At 44.0% G+C, this 15,726-nt stretch overlaps 1 protein-coding gene across 2 annotated transcripts; it reads left to right on the plus strand.

Annotated features, from left to right (window-relative positions):
- The first annotated feature begins 4,777 nt into the window (after positions 1 to 4,777).
- On the plus strand, positions 4,778 to 11,806 carry LOC149285001 (uncharacterized). 2 transcript variants are annotated; one of them, XM_089495954.1, is made up of 4 exons: positions 4,778 to 4,985; positions 6,662 to 6,827; positions 9,654 to 9,774; positions 10,669 to 11,806. In XM_089495954.1, exons 2-4 carry the CDS (start codon positions 6,753 to 6,755, stop codon positions 11,313 to 11,315), a joined length of 843 nt encoding a protein of 280 aa, XP_089352080.1. In that variant the 5' UTR covers positions 4,778 to 4,985; positions 6,662 to 6,752; the 3' UTR covers positions 11,316 to 11,806. The 2 variants fall into 2 exon arrangements, with proteins under 2 accessions (XP_089352080.1, XP_089352079.1); XM_089495953.1 differs by lacking the exon at positions 4,778 to 4,985 and having other exon boundaries at positions 4,996 to 6,827.
- The last annotated feature ends 3,920 nt before the right edge of the window (positions 11,807 to 15,726 follow it).

Here is a 15,726-nt window from a genome sequence, read left to right on the forward strand (position 1 = left end):
TCTTCTTTATCAGATTTTTATCAGGAGGGCGACTAAAATGGTGAAGGGTCTGGAAACCATGAAACCCTATGAGGACCGCCTTAGGGAGCTGGGGATGTTTAGCCTGGGGAAGAGAAAGTTAAGAGGTGATATGATAGCCCTGTTTAAATACTTGAAGGGATGTCATATTGAGGAAAGAGCAAGCTTGTTTTCTGCTGCTCCAGGGACTAGGACCCGGAGCAATGGATACAAGCTACAGGAAAAGAGATTCCAGTTCAACATTAGGAGGGACTTCCTGACAGTAAGGGCTGTTCGACAGTGGAACCAACTCCCTCAGAGATTTTGGTGGAGTCTTCCTCCTTGGAGGTCTTTAAACAGAGGTTGGATGGCCATCTGTCAGGGATGCTTTGATTGAAAGTTCCTGCATGGCAGAATGGGGTTGGACTGGATGGCCCTTGATGTCTCTTCCAACTCTGCGATTCTATGATTCTATGATCAAAAGTGTTAAAAATCAAACAGGAGAAAGGCATCACTGTTTTGTACATTTTGGATGTTGCTGTTTACAGTGTGGCCAAAACACCTCCTGGATATGCTTTCTAGATTTCAGGACACTATATTTTTTTTAACTTTGGTGCTAAAAGGAAAAAAACCATATAGGACCAACAACAATAACACAGATACAATTAAGAGACCTGACAAAATACAAATATTCACAAGCAACAAAACTTGTGAAACATACTAAGGCGGGGTACAGGCCGCCAGAAAGAGGCGCGTCCCTGGCCCTACTCTTTTCTCCACAGAAGCGCCGCAACAAACAAATTGAGCAGTGCTGTTGCGGAGCAAAAAAGGAGCACGTGGAAGTGGCTCCTTTTTACGCTGCATTTCTGCCACCCCAAAGCGCCAGCGATGGCGAGGGTACATTGCAGTTGCGCCTCCCTGTTTGGAGGTGGCACATCTGCAATGTCACCATTATGCGCCACGTATGGTGGGTGTGCTGCAGCTGCGGCGCCCTCCTCACTTGCGAGGGTTGCCAGCTGTGTGGGCACTCCGCCTACCAGGCAACCCTCACACGTGACAAGGGTGCCTCAAAGGCTTCTAAAGGCTTCTAAAAACAGATCAAAGTGGCTAACAGTAAAAGCACTGGTAAAACACAATGCTCCTTTTCTGATGGATTGAGACCAAACTATTGTTAGTTCAGGAAGATGTTCTTTCCTGAAGGATTGAGACTGTCCCATTGTGATCTCAGGCTAATGCTCCTTGCCTGAAGCATTGAGACTGTGCAATCAAGCTGATGCTCCTTGCTTGAAGGATTTAGGCTATCCCATTGTGACTTCAGGCTGATGCTTCTTTCCCGAAAGACTGGGAATGGCTCATTGTGACCTCAGGCTGATTCTTGTTGCCTGAGAGATTGTGACTTCAGGCTGCTCCTTCCTTACCTGAACACATGAGATTGGACCATTGCAATCTCAGACTGATGCTCCTTTTCTGAAGGACTGACACTAACTCATTGTGACTTTGGGCTGATGTTCCTTCCCTGAAGTATTAAGATGGGCTTATTGACTTCAGGCAGGTGTTCCTTATCTGAAGGATTGAGCCTGGCCCATAGCGACCAAAGGGTTATGATCCTTGTCTGAAGCATTGAGGCTGTCCCATTGTGATCTCAGCCTGAGGCACCTTTCCTGAAAGATTGTGACGGGACTATTATGAGTTCAGACTGATGCTCCTTGCCTGAAGGATTGAGACTGGCCCATTGAGATCCTTACCTGAAGCATTGAGATTGTCCCATTGTGATCTCAAAGCCATCCAGTCCAACCCCCTTCTGCCATGAAGAAAATCTCAATCAAAGCATATCTGGGGAGCCTCTCCTGGGGTTTCCTTGGCAAGAGTTGTTCAGAGGAGGTTTGCCATTGCCTTCCCTGAGGCTGAGAGAGTGTGACTTCTTGCCCAAGGGACCCAGCTGGTTTTATGGAGGAGTGGATCATGGCCTCCAGAGTTGTAACCCAACACTCAAACCACTGCATCATACTGCCTCCCATTCCCATGTACAACCTGAGAAATAATTGCAGACTTTTTTCTTTTCTTCAATTGTGTCTTCAATTCAGTTCCAAATTATGGCAACCCTAAGGCAACCTTACCATGGGTTTTCTTGGCAGGTTTCTTCAGAGAGGGGTTGCCATTGCCATCCTCTGAGGCTGAGAGAGTGTGACTTGCCAAGGCTCACCTAAGTCCAATACACACTGCAGCAATAATCCAGTCTGAGACTGCTTTAATTGCCCTGGCTCAGTGCTAGGGAATTCTGGGAAATGTAGTTTTGTGAGACATTGATCCTTCTCTGTCAGAGGGCTCTGGGACCACAATAAACTCCATTTCCCAGGATTCCCTAGCACTGGGCCAGGGCAGTTAAAGCGCTCTCAAACTAGAATATTGCTGCCTTGTGTTTTGGATCTTACTTGGCCGCAAACTGTCCATAGCCTGCAATGCATCTCCTAATTCTGTTGGCAGTCCCTCCCTCCCAATACTTTCTCATTTCACCCCAAAACCAGAGCAAAGCTGGCAGATGGAAAGAGGTTTTAAAGCAGCATTTAAATGTGCCATATTTGTTTTTAAAAGACTAAATGTCCCAAATGCTATTATCAGTTTTGTAGCTATTATTACAGAAAGACGTAGAGCGCAAACTCCTCAAGTACCTTTATTTTCTGGAGTGAGATGGGCTTTTCCAACTGACTCACTGTGATGATCTCCGGTGATCCAAGCAGCCAAACTGCAGCCCTGTAATAATAGTAGTAGTAGTAGTAGTAGTAATAATGTTTTTATACCCCTCTCTTCAGCCAAAAGGCTATCAGAGTGGATTACAAAGTGTTAATTAGACATTTAGACATTATGGCTCTTAGCTCAGCAGACCCTTAACTTCCTTAAATCACGCTGGCATTATCCAGTGAATTATAAATGGGTTTCCCTTAACCTACACTGGGACCAGTTCAGGAACTTTATTTCTACTTCTTTACTGATCTTCCCAAGCATCAACCGAGCCAAAACACGTGTAAAAGGAGCGTCGAGTAGTAGATACTCCAAGCAGATATCTATTATTAATAACAAAATATAACTGAAATGTAAGTCATATAAGATATTAAGAATCTTACAGATACAATATTTGTAAGTATATAATATTCAATTCACACAAGCTATTAAAATAATAAATAGACCTAAGCGTCCAATTCTGAGCCTAACTTCCAAGATCCGCTCTTTAACTCTCTCTCTCTCGATCTCCAACCGACACAATTCCCCCAACTGTCTCTTGGTCTCTCAGGCCTTATATCTCCTTCTCACGGAAGCTTCCAGAAGAAGCTCCATCTTGCTCTCTGATTGGTCAAGAGAGCCTTCCGTAGCAGTGATGTCATTCTCTGTGGGATGTGGGAGGGACTGGGCTTCCAGCCAATCAGAGCCAAGGATGGTGGGAGGGACTGGGACTCCAGTCAATGGCATCCCTCAGAGTGTCCTCAGGAGGACTTCTTCTGTTCCTAAAAGAGCATTGAACCCATGGCTTTGAGACAGGGTTGGTCCTCCATTTTGATGCAATGAGACACCTGGTTTAGAGCCACCATGAAAGGAAGCCATTCCTAGTGGCTGAATATGTGGTCTTCCTATTTCTATTGTCAAGTATAGGAAGAGGGCCCTCTAGGGTTCTCTGCCTCCAAAAAGAACTTGACCTCCAGAAATACTAAAAATCAAATAAATAAATAAATAAATAAATCTGCTGATTAGGTGACGCTGCCATAGACTTCTGTCAGTTTAGTAAAGCAGATTGGGAAGACCTCCAGGGAAGAGCTTTCATTGCTAAACAAATAATCCCATCACACAAGAAATCTAGATGACCAGGAAAAAAGATTGTGGCCTTGTCTTTTCCCAGGAGAGGGACTTTTGTTCCCAATGTCGGCACGTGTGGACTTGAGCATACGCAGATTTTAGTATATGCGGGGGGGGGGGGGGTCTGGAAAGTATCCCCCGCGTATACCAGGGGCCCACTGTATTTGAAAGCAAAGGAGGACCAAGAGAGCCCTGGAGAGCCTTGCCTTGGGTGGCTCTGGATCTCTGGTGCCGCAACAAACTACAAATCCCAGGATTCCACAGGATGGAGCCAGGAGAGTTAAAGCTGTTTCGAACTGGAATATTTCTGCAGTGCAGATACAGCCTGAGCTGGATGTAAAAGGGTCGAAGCACCAAAGTATGGTTTTTCCCCCCTTATAATGGTTTTACTTTCAAAAACTAAGCACTTTGTTTTTCTCTCTAATCCTAATTTTTGTTGTTGTTTGTTTGTTTCTATATTTGTTTGTTTCATTCTTGGTAATAGGAGATGGTCTGGTTTGTCAACTTCCTTCATGCATAAAAATCTATTAATAAGGAAACTTGGGAGACTTTTAAAACCTCCCAAAGGAGCTACTTTTGGCCTTTTTTGGGGGACAAGCCTCCTCTTAGAAGCCAAAGCCCAATGTTTGTGAAGAAGAAGAATAAGGCTTGTATTAAAACTCTCCTCCCATTTCTGACCCCTTTTAAAACCCATGTTCCCCAGAAGGAGCAGAGCTTTGTAATAAGAAAACCCTCTCAGAAAAGAGACACACTTCCTTCCTTTTGGCCCAAGGAGCCTGGCCTCCTTCTGACTCTGGAGCCTCAGGAGAGAAAGAGAAGCCTCTGTTCAACTGAGGCTCAGAGAAGGTTCTGGAACATTGTTCCCAACAGTCACAAGCAACACAAAATGGACGCTGGAACACAAAATGTGAGTCTTGGGCAGGGGGCGGGGTCTTCTAGCTGCTCTGCCCCATTGGCCAGCCTCAAGAAGAGGCGGAGCTTCTACTTCTCTATTTAGCTCTGTGCGCTGAAGAGTGAGTGAGAAGAGAGGATCAGAGTTTTAGAGGGAGAAGGAGACAGACAGGAAAGAGAGAGAGAGGGGGGAGTGAAGCGACAGCAGAGAGACAAGGCCTGGAACCACTAGGCTTCACTGCTGGACTGAGGTCTGTCTGGGCCTGGCTTGGGTCTACTGCTGGTGCTCCTTTCCTTTGGCCACAGCCATTAAGGTGGGGAGGAAGGAGGCCCAGCAGTCCTTCTAGGCATGGCCCACTCTCTCTGAAGGAGGGAGAGTATGACTCCCCAAAGAGGATTTTTAATGGTGGCTCTCATGATGTAGCAAAGATGATGATGATGATGATGATATCAGACCTGGGTGGGGAAGGGATGGAGCTGCCGCCAGACCTTAATCATCATTAATGCCACCTTCCTGGGCCTTCTTGCTTTGCACCACTGTAATGGCCATGGCTCAGTGCTATGGAACTCTGGGAATATTCTTTTGGTTTGGCATTTTAGGTGTTGTTAAGGTTTGGAAATCCTCTTTGAGGACCCTTCCGACTTTGGGGCCCTTTCATCCTCCATTTTGGGTTCCCTGAAGGCCTCAAACTGCCAACTGCCAAGCGCTGAGGGAGAGGCAGCCATTTTGTGTTCTGGTGGCCATTTTGTGTTCTGGCAGCCATTTTGTGTTCTGGCAGCCATTTTGTGTTCTGGAAGCCATTTTGTGTTCTGGCAGCCATTTTGTGCTGCTTGTGACTGTGGGGAATAATGTTCCAGAACCTTCTCTGAGCCTCAGTTGAACAGAGGCCTCTCTTTCTCTCCTGAGGCTCCAGAGTCAGAAGGAGGCCAGGCTCCTTGGGACAAAAGGAAGGAAGTTTGTCCCTTTGTGTGTCTTTTGTGTCTCTTTTCTGAGAGGCTTTTCTTATTACACAGCTCTGCTCCTTCTGGGGAACAAGGGTTTTAAAAAGGACCAGAAATGGGAGGATAGTTTTAATACAAGCCTTATTCTTCTTCTTCACAAACACTGGGCTTTGGCTTCCAAGAGGAGGCTAGTCCCCCAAAAAAGGCCAAAAGTTGCTCCTTTGGGAGGTTTTAAAAGTCTCCCCAGTTTCTTATTAAGAGATTTTCACTCAAGAAGGAAGCCATCTCAATGACCAAATAAAAATAGAAAGAAACAAGAACAACAAAAATAAGGATTACAGACTAAAACAAACTACTTATTTTTTAAAAGGAAAACCATTATTTGGAGAGTAAAAACAAGACTTGGGTGCTTCTATCCTTTTACAACCGATTTAGGCTGTATCTGCTCTAGAGAAATAATCCGGTTCGAAACCACTTTAACTCTCCTGGCTCCGTCCTGTGGAATTCTGGGATTTGTAGTTCATTGCAGCAGAGAAGGCTAAGTATCCCAAAGGTAAAAGCCCACGATTCCATAGCACAGAGCGGTTAAAGCCTTATTTCTATAGTGCGGATGCAGCCTTCTTTGGAAAGGGGATGGTGCTGGGGGTAAGCACTGGGGACCTCTGGAGGTTTCAGCAGATGATTTATTTATGATGCAGTCATTTCACATCTAGCTACAGGGACATAGCCAGGGCGGTTTCCAATTCCCCATCCCCTCATCCTTCATCATTCTAATAGGGCATGGAGTAACTGTTGTGTAGGAGAGATGCAGTGAATCTATGCATGGTCCAGGAGGCTTTGGTTGGAGCAGAGGGAGCAAGGGGATGCCCACCTCTGTATTGGCCCAAAGGAGGCATATGTCACCTGCGTATGTCACCAGGAGGATGCTGTTCTCTGCTGCAGGGTTTCTTGCCAAGCCAATCCTAACCCTGTTCCCTTTTCTCAGGAACTTCATCTCTGCTTCCATCTACACAGCTTTGGTGCCTCTCTTGCTGGAAGTGACCAAATGCAAGACCACCAGGACCCCTGCCCACCTGATGTCTGACACAGAGGCCAAGCGGAGGAAATTGGGCTCCAAAAGAAACAGGCTGCAGAGGTACAAGAATTCTTTGGTGAGTTGAAGTTCTTGACTATTTATTTCTTTTTTTATATATAATTATTATTTATTTATTAAAATTAAAACAATACAAAATATATAAACATACAAACAACATTCACACCTATCCATTTATACCTTTACATAGATCATATTACATAATACAGATACTCATTATAAAATTGTGCTATATATTTGTAAAAACTCCCCATTCCATCTATCTAACCCTAAATTTACTTAACTCTTCTTCACTTCTTCTTAACTACACTAAACTAAATATTTCTCTCCTTCTTCCCTAACCCATAGATTCTTCTTCTCTTCATTATGATCCCAATTTCTTACTCTAAGCCCTCTCTAAACTAAAATTCTAGGCTTCCAAATTATACATTTCTTATCTTCCACTCTTCTTCAAAATCTCATTCTCTCTTCATTCTTACACGCTAATTGGCTTCCTTCTTACCAGTATGTACTAACTTGATTAATTTACTTTCTTAAAATTTAACAGAAAGGAAATATGGGTTCTATCTTACCAAATCAAGGTATATTAATAGCTACTAAATTCCCCAAATTCTCTTTCAAAAATTTGATAACCACACTCCATTCTTCCATTAATTTCCCCTTATTCTCATTCCTCAACGTCTGAGTTAATTTGTCCATTTCTATTCCATCATACAATTTTATCATCCAGTCCTCCTTTGCTGGAATATCACTACATTTCCATTTTTGAGCATAACATATCTGGGCAAGAAAAACCATATAAAAAACAATTTTTCCATATTTAGAGGGAATTTCACCTCCAAATATACCCAAAAGATAAAATTCGGTAAATTGTAAATTGATATTTAAAATTTCGCTGATGCAATCCTTAATCATTGCCCAATTTTTTTTAGCCCAATCACACGTCCACCAGCAGTGGTAAAAGGTACCAATATCCTTTTTACTTTTCCAGCATCTGTTGCTATTGTTTTTATAGATTTTTTACTAGTTTGTCTGGTGAGAGATACCTTTGATAAAACATTTTGTAAAAATTCTCCCTCAAGTTTTGAGAAGCTGTATATCTAAATCCGTTTTTCCAAACTCTTTCCCAATGCGAAAGTAATATAGGATGGCCGACACTCCTTGCCCCTTTAATCATCTGGTGTTTTACCACCACCTCTTCTGTGCCATACTGTAATAGTGTTTTATAGATTTTGCTAATTAATTTATTTTCTTCAAGGGCCAAAATCTTTCCTAAATGACAGTCATCCTCCTTTCTTACAAAACCATATGTTTTCTCATCTAACCTAAATCGTTCCTAGATCTGTCTGTACGCGAACCATGTTCCTTTCCATCCTTCTTCCAGTAGTTTTTCTCTTGTTTTAATTACCCAATTTCCTTTCTGAAATTCCAACAAATCATTATAATTATGCCATTTTGAGTCTTTGGCCATTTCCTTTCTAAAGAAGGCTTCATGAGGGGAGACCCATCCGTTCAATTTAGGTAGGATTCTATCTTTGTAACGGTTCCAAATTTTTAACAGGGGTTTCCTAATACAATGATCCATAAAAATTTTATTTTGTTGGGATTTCCCATATGCCAAGTAAGCATGCCAACCAAATTTCAACCCATCCCCTTCCAATTCCAGAAGTCTTTCATCCTCTAGAGTTACCCAATCCTTAACCCACAACAACATGAAAGCAAGCGGAGAACATATTCTCCCAATATGGCAGAGACAGTCCTGGTTAACCCTCTGTCACCCCACTTTTTCAGGGGCTTTTAAAAATTTCTCGGTTGCTCTCTCATCCTCCCACTTTCCCCCTCTCAGCTCACTTCAATTCCTGAGTGCCATTCAGTTTGCACCCTATCAACTCAAAAGTGGGGAGAAGAGAGGAAAGACGGAGGCAGGATATTGCCCTTCCCAGGAGGCTGAAGCAAAAGCAAACTGCTGTGGCCTTCCTAGCTTGTGTGATCTTCCTCATAAACAACTTTGGCCATCCTCACCGCCTTCTGGATTGCTTGTCCACATGTGTCTTGCTTTTCCCATCTGTGCAATGTTGGAGGATATGGGGGAACATCTCTGGATCTAAATATGGGGTAGCCCCAGTGGCCCTCAATCCCAGCCTGCTCCCCAAAACTGTTATTAAAAATGACGTTTGCCTCTGAAATGTGGCAAGAAATTTCTAAATGCACTATAATTCTTGGGTGGCTAAATGTTCTGTATGTGTTGGGATAGTGAGTATCCTAATACATCCTCAATATCCCAGCAATGGCCTAAATAATATTGTTTATGATATTAGAATCATAGAGTTGGAAGAGAGCACAAGGGCCATCCAGTCCAACCCCCTGCCATGCAAGAACTCTCAATCAAAGCATACACATCAGATGGCCATCCAGCCTCATCTTAAAGACCTCCAAGGAAGGAGACGCCACTGCATTCCGAGGAAGGAGTGTGTTCCACTGTCAAATAGCCCTTACTGTCAGGACGTTCCTCCTAATGTTCAGGTGGAATCTCTTTTCCTGGATCTTGCATCCATTGTTCCGGATCCTGTTTTCTGGAGCAGCAGAAAACAAGCTTGCTCCCTCCTCAATATGACATCCCTTCATATATTTAAACAGGGCTATCATATCACTTCTTAACCTTGTCTTCTCCAGGCTAAACATGTCCAGCTCCCTAAGTATATTATATTGAAAGGATTCGAGACAAACTGGATTTGAAAGGCAGCAGGTTTTTGCTTGCTAACATAACTTAAAGTTTATTTCCTGGACTGAATTCTGAAGTGATGAAATAATATTTGGATGCATCATGTGATTTCCTCCCCTTTTGCTTAGTCACTCTCTGGATGAAGGCTATTTTCTGTTGCAGGTGACCTTTGCGGATGTGGCAGTATATTTCACTGAGGAGGAATGGAAACTGTTGACAAAGAAGCAGAGGCTTATGTATAATTATATAATGATGGAGAATTATGAGAATGTGGCCTCTGTTGGTAAGGAACCGGAATCCATTGTATTTTCTATGAAGACTGAGGTCCCTTTTGTACTAAATTATCATGGTGCTATGATTCCAATAGAATTATAGCATCATAGAGTTGGAATAGACCACAAGGGCCATCCAGTTCAACCCCTTTCTGCCATGCAGGAATACATTTCCAAACACCATCCAGCCTCTGTTTAAAGACCTCCAAGGAAGAGGACTCCACGAAGCTAAGGGAGTTGCACTGTCAAAGAGCTCTTACTGTCGCTCCTCAAAGGGCTTGATGGTTTCAAGACCCTTCACCACGTTGGCTGCCTTCCTCTGGGCATGTTCCAACTTGACAACATCCTTTTTAAATTGTGGGGCCCTGAACTGGACACAGGATTATTCTGACTAAAGCAGAATAGAGTAGCACTATTACATCCCTTGATCTTGAAACTTTACTTGTATTGATGCAACCTAGATTGACATTGGCCTTTTTAGCTGTATACTGTATTGGTTGTGAGTCATCTCCTGGTGCCACACAGCATTAAGCATCCTCTGCAGTTAGCTTGCATCATGCCAAGTGCTCTGACTCAACACTCTATGGCATTCTCACAGGAAATGATGTCACTTTTCAATCAAAATATTTAATGGAATATTTTTCAACTGCCTGACTATCTGCTTCCACTGATTTCCTCATGGAAGTTCCCCTACAATCTCTTCTTTGCTAACTCATATGAGTAAGGATATAATCATTATATGGATTTGGGAGCATCCAGAACAGTGTCATGCTCAGGTCACTCACACCAACTTTATTAATTGAACCTGAAATAGGGAGAGGTGAACGTATGGCTAAATCTTGGGGTAACACCTTCCTCTCTTAACGCTGAGATTCAGTCTTGTCTGTCATTGTCCTTGTTTACAGAAGAATATGTCAGTCATGAGAGAGTCCACACAAGAAACAAGTCACATAAATGTCAGCATTGTGGGGAAAAAATTGCCTACATATCAGTCCTTGTCAAGCATCGGAGAGTCCACACAAGAATGAAGCCATACAAATGCCAACATTGTGGAAAATGTTTTTCTTTGAAGGGAGACTTAGTGAAACGTCTGAGAATCCACACAGGAGAGAAGCCATACAAATGCCAGCACTGTGAGAAATGTTTTTCTTGGAAGTTAAGCCTAGTGATACATAAGAGAGTCCATACAGAAGAGAAGCCATACAAATGCCAGCATTGTGGAAACTGTTTTTCTTCAAAGTCAGGCCTAGTCAGACATCAGAGAGTCCACACAGGAGAGAAGCCATACAAATGCCACCATTGTGGGAAATGTTTTTCTTCAAAGTCAAACATAGTGACACATCAGAGAGTCCACACTGGAGAGAAGCCATACAAATGCCAGCATTGTGGGAAATGTTTTTCTTGGAAGTCACACGTAGTGAAACATCAGAGAATCCACACAGGAGAGAAGCCATACAAATGCCAGCATTGTGGGAAAGGTTTTTCTGACAAGTCAGCCCAAGTGAAACATGAGAGAGGCCACACAGGAGAGAAGCTACAGAAATCCCAGTAATGAACTAACATTATATTTGTCAAGAAGGAGTACAAAGAATATATTTTTAATCCTGTGGTAATAAGAAAAGGCCCTTATGATTTTATTAGCTTTGTCTGTCCATATGTCTGTTTATGTTTTAAAGTCATATTTTGTTAAGTTTAGGTTTTAATTGCTAATAGTATAGGTAATTGCTTTGGGTTGTATATTTGTCGTGGATTGTGGATTGTGGTATAGGTTAGGTAGATGAGGGGTGGGATTTGTTGCAGCTGGATAAAATAGTTATGGGAATGATATCTTTTGCAAAGTGTGAGATGTTGTCTGAAGAAAATTTTGGGGTATTAACCGAAAGGGCAAGTTTCTGGGAACGGCCAAGGGGGCTTTGTTACCTGTGGGGCATAGACTGTGGGAATTGGGGGTGAGGCTAGGTTTGGAAGAGGGTGATGTTGAACGTTTGGGGTTTTAATGTATTGTTTGTATTGTAGTGGGCAGTTCTGGCTTAAACACTGGATTTCTGTGTGTTCTTAATAAAAAAATTTGCTATTTCAACACACTGGACTCTTTGATGCGCAGAAGTTCTGAATTTGCCCAAACTGACCCTTTCTTCTCTCTTCAGTCCTCAGCTCCATTCCCAGCCATAAGAACAGAAGGGGCACACACACACATACGTGCACAGAAACACACAAACATACAGGATACACAGAGAGAGCTATATTTCAAAACTAGAGCCTTCCTTTCCTGGTTTTCCCTCCTGAGTCCAGCTCTGCACCTTGGCCTCCATTGCGGTCTCCTCAAAGGAAGAAAGGAGGGAAGGAAGGGGAGACCGCTGAACCCCCAGCGCATACCTTCCTTTCCTGCAAAGGCCATCAGCAGAATAAGCGGAAACACCTTGGTCCTGGCAATCCCTGTGCATGCTGAGGAGGGGCCTTTGGGGGCATCTATGTATGCACAGTCTCAGCCCCTGAAGCCATGGCTTTCCTCACAGTCTGTTCTGAGGAGGGAGGAAAGTGGGGAGAGCCCTTGTTCATTCAGAGGAATGGCTGGAGGGTCTTCTGGGGGCCCCTTGGGGGGTTATAAGAAGGAAGGAAACCCCTCTTCTTCTCCCAAAGAAAAGCAGGGGGCCTGCCAGGTCTTCTCTCCCTCTTTCATTCCCTGCCCCCTACTAGGAGGATTCCTTGGGTCCCAGGTACTTGGGGGGTTATTATGAGAATAGACGCAGTGGGAACCATTGGAGAGAGGCATGGCCATGGAGGGGAGGGGTTTTTGGACTTCATCTCCCAGAAGCCTCAGCCAATCACCGCACACATGCAAATTTCCTTCCTACCTCAGTAGTCTACAGTCAATCTGAATAGACTTCCAGAGCCCCACAAAGGCTCCTCCTTCCTCTTTGTCCCTCAGCCAATCACCATCCACATGCAAATTTCCTTCCTACCTCATAATGCCCTCCCTGACAGCTTGGCCAATGATCTGAGATTCTGGGAGCTGAAGTCCAAAACATCTGGAGGCCGGAGTTTGAGGACCCCTGCTTTAAATAAGACCTGACTTGGATGCCAGCATTATTGCAGAGGCCATAGGTCAGGGGTCCAGTGACTATGTGATTCAGATCATACCGGATCAATTTGAATCTATGAGTACTAAGGAGGTGGTCAAGCTCCCTGGAAATGAGAAGAAGACAACTTTCCCTCTGGATCCTTGCCCTTCGTGGCTGGTCATCCAAGGAGGAGATGCACTTAGGACTCACCTGAGATATATCATAGATGCATCTCTTAGGGAGGGCTATTTTCCATCTTGCTTAAAAGAAGCGGTGTTACGGCTGTTTATGGAAAAGCCCTCCCTAGATCCCTTGGAGATGAACAATTACAGACCAGTCTCCCATCTTCTATTTCTAAACAACATGATTGAGAGGGTAGTTGCTCTTCAACTCCAAGCAGTCTTGGATGAAATGGATTATCTGGACCCATTTCAAACTGGCTTCAGGGTGGGATACAGAGTCGAAACTGTTATGGCCGCCTTAGTAGATGATCTTTGCTTGAGCATCGACATGTGAAGTGTGACCCTGTTGATGCTTTTGGATCTCACAGAGGCCTTCGATACCATCGACCATGGCATCCTTATGGAAAGCCTGAGAGAATTGGGGATCAAGGGCAATGCGTTGCAGTGGTTCTGGTCCTCTCTCTCAGGCAGATTCCAGATGGAGATACTTGAGGACAGTTGCTCCTCTAAAAGGGAGCTTAAATCTGGCGTTCCTTGGGGAGTCGTCCTGTCACTAATGCTGTTTTTTCTTAAACCTTAAAAACCAACTTCAAAAATTCAAGGTCACATGGGATGTAAAAGGGCAACATTACATAAAAACAGGGATGGACTCAGAACACAGAGATACCTTCTTTGCACCAGTTCAGTCCTCGAAAGGGAATCCTATTACAAAGGAAGGCCCACTTCTGCTCCAATGTGGTTGAGATCAGATATAAGTGGGGGCATCGTTCTTCAAAAGGCAGAGGAAGAGTCACCCCGCAACCTTCTAGATTGATCAGCGAGCTTTTCCATAAACCAAAAATCCCAAAATCGAGACCACCAATCAGTCATATTGACCTTTCCAGTTTTCCAAGCCCTGGCAATTTCAATCCTGGCCAATGCCAACAAAAATGCAACAATATCTTTATTGTGTAATGTCTTGTTTTCATTAATAAACACTGAAAGCAATAAAAGTTCTGGAGAAGGGACAATCTTTTGATCACTGATTTCTGAAACTAAGTTAACTACTGAATGCCAAAATGCAAATACACTTGGACAATCGGACCACATGTGCAGGAAGGTACCTCTAGTATTACATCCTCTCCAACAGCATCAGATGGGGCTCTTAGTAAGGCCTGCAAGTTGTCATGGTGTCAGGTACCATCTATGCACAACTTTAAGAATGCTTTCTTTTAATGCTGTTTAACATCTACATGAAACCGCTGCGAGAGATCATCCAGAGGAATGGGGCAGGTGCTATCAGTATCCTCATGACACCCAGAGATATCTCAGCGTCAACTAAGGAAGGCATCTCCCCTCTGAATGAATGTCTTGGGGCAGTAATGGGGTGGATGGGGAAAAACATACTGAAACTGAATCCAGATAAAACGGAGGTGCTGATTGTTGGGGGTCCTAATCCAGGTATGGAGGTTTTCCAACCGGTCCTGGAAGCGGTCGCACTTCCCCTAAAGGACTATGTTTGCAGTTTGGGGGTGCTCCTGAATCTGTCGCTCCAGATGTCAGCTCAGATAGATGCGACAACAAGGAGTGCCTGTTATCAGCTTTGGTTGATACGCCAACTGCACCTCTTTCTGGAACCTGAGGACGTGAAAACTATGATGCATGTGCTGGTAACCTCACGTCTTGACTTCCCCAATGAGCTCTACATAGGGCTACCCTTGCACTTAGTCCGGAAACTTCAACAAATCCAAAATATGGCAGCCAGAGTGGTCACTGGAATATCTAGAGGTGTCCATATCACACCTATAATGGCTGCTCATTAATTTCCTGGGACGGTACAAGGTCTTGGTTATAACCTTTAAAGCCCTCCATGGCTTGGGTCCATCTTACTTACGGGATACCCTTCTCCCATACAATCTGCCCCACACTTTGAGGTCCTCTAGTAAAAACTTACTGCAGCCAGCAATAACAAGGCTCTCTGCAGTTACACAAAGGACCTTCTCCCAAGTTATGGAACAGCCTCCAGAAGAGATCCGATATACCACCAGTCTTTAAGGCTTTAAAAAGCTCATCAAGACATATCTCTTTCGAGATTAGCATTCCAGCAATCTCTTATTAATTGAATTGTTCAACAACTGCTCTAACTGCTTCTGCCCTATTTTTAATAATTGTTTTAATAATTGTTTAAGAACTAATTATATTTTATTATGGATGGGAGGAACTGGGAGAGTTTGGGACACAACAATGACAAGTTGTTATTGTGTTTCACCAGTGCTTTTACTGTTAGCTGCTTTGATCGGTTTTTAGAAGCCTTTAGAAGCCTTTGAGGCACCCTTGTCATGTGTGAGGGTTGCCTGGTAGGTGGAGTGACCGCACAGCCAGCAACCCTCGCATGTGACGAGGGCGTCGCAGCTGCAGTGCACCCACCATACACGGCACATAACGATGACACTGCAGATGTGCCACCTCCAAATGGGGCGGCACAACTGCAACGTACCTGCGCCATCGCTGGCGCTTTGGGGTGGCAGAAGTGCGCCGCAAAAAGGAGACGCTTCCATGCGCTCCTTTTTTGCTCTGCAACAGCGCTGCTCAATTTGGTTGTTGGGGCGCTTCTGCAGAGGAAAGAGTGGCGCCGGGGATGCGCCTCTTTCTGGCAGCCTGTACCCCGCCTTAGTATGTTTCACAAGTTCTGTTGCTTGTAAATATTTGTATTTGTCAAGTCTCTTAATTGTACTTGTGT

Source organism: Sceloporus occidentalis, unplaced genomic scaffold (genome assembly GCF_023333645.1).
Source record: "Sceloporus occidentalis isolate IW3139 unplaced genomic scaffold, rSceOcc1.0.p SCAF_86, whole genome shotgun sequence".
In the NCBI taxonomy this organism is placed as follows: domain Eukaryota; kingdom Metazoa; phylum Chordata; class Lepidosauria; order Squamata; family Phrynosomatidae; genus Sceloporus; species Sceloporus occidentalis.

Bases quoted from the DNA above. Each gene is read 5' to 3' on its own strand.
- LOC149285001 (XM_089495953.1), top strand. From the start codon at position 6,495: ATGCATGGTCCAGGAGGCTTTGGTTGGAGCAGAGGGAGCAAGGGGATG. The intron at 6,828-9,653 runs GTGAGTTGAAGT...TTTCTGTTGCAG, and splicing joins AGAGGTACAAGAATTCTTTG to GTGACCTTTGCGGATGTGGC. The intron at 9,775-10,668 runs GTAAGGAACCGG...CCTTGTTTACAG, and splicing joins TGAGAATGTGGCCTCTGTTG to AAGAATATGTCAGTCATGAG.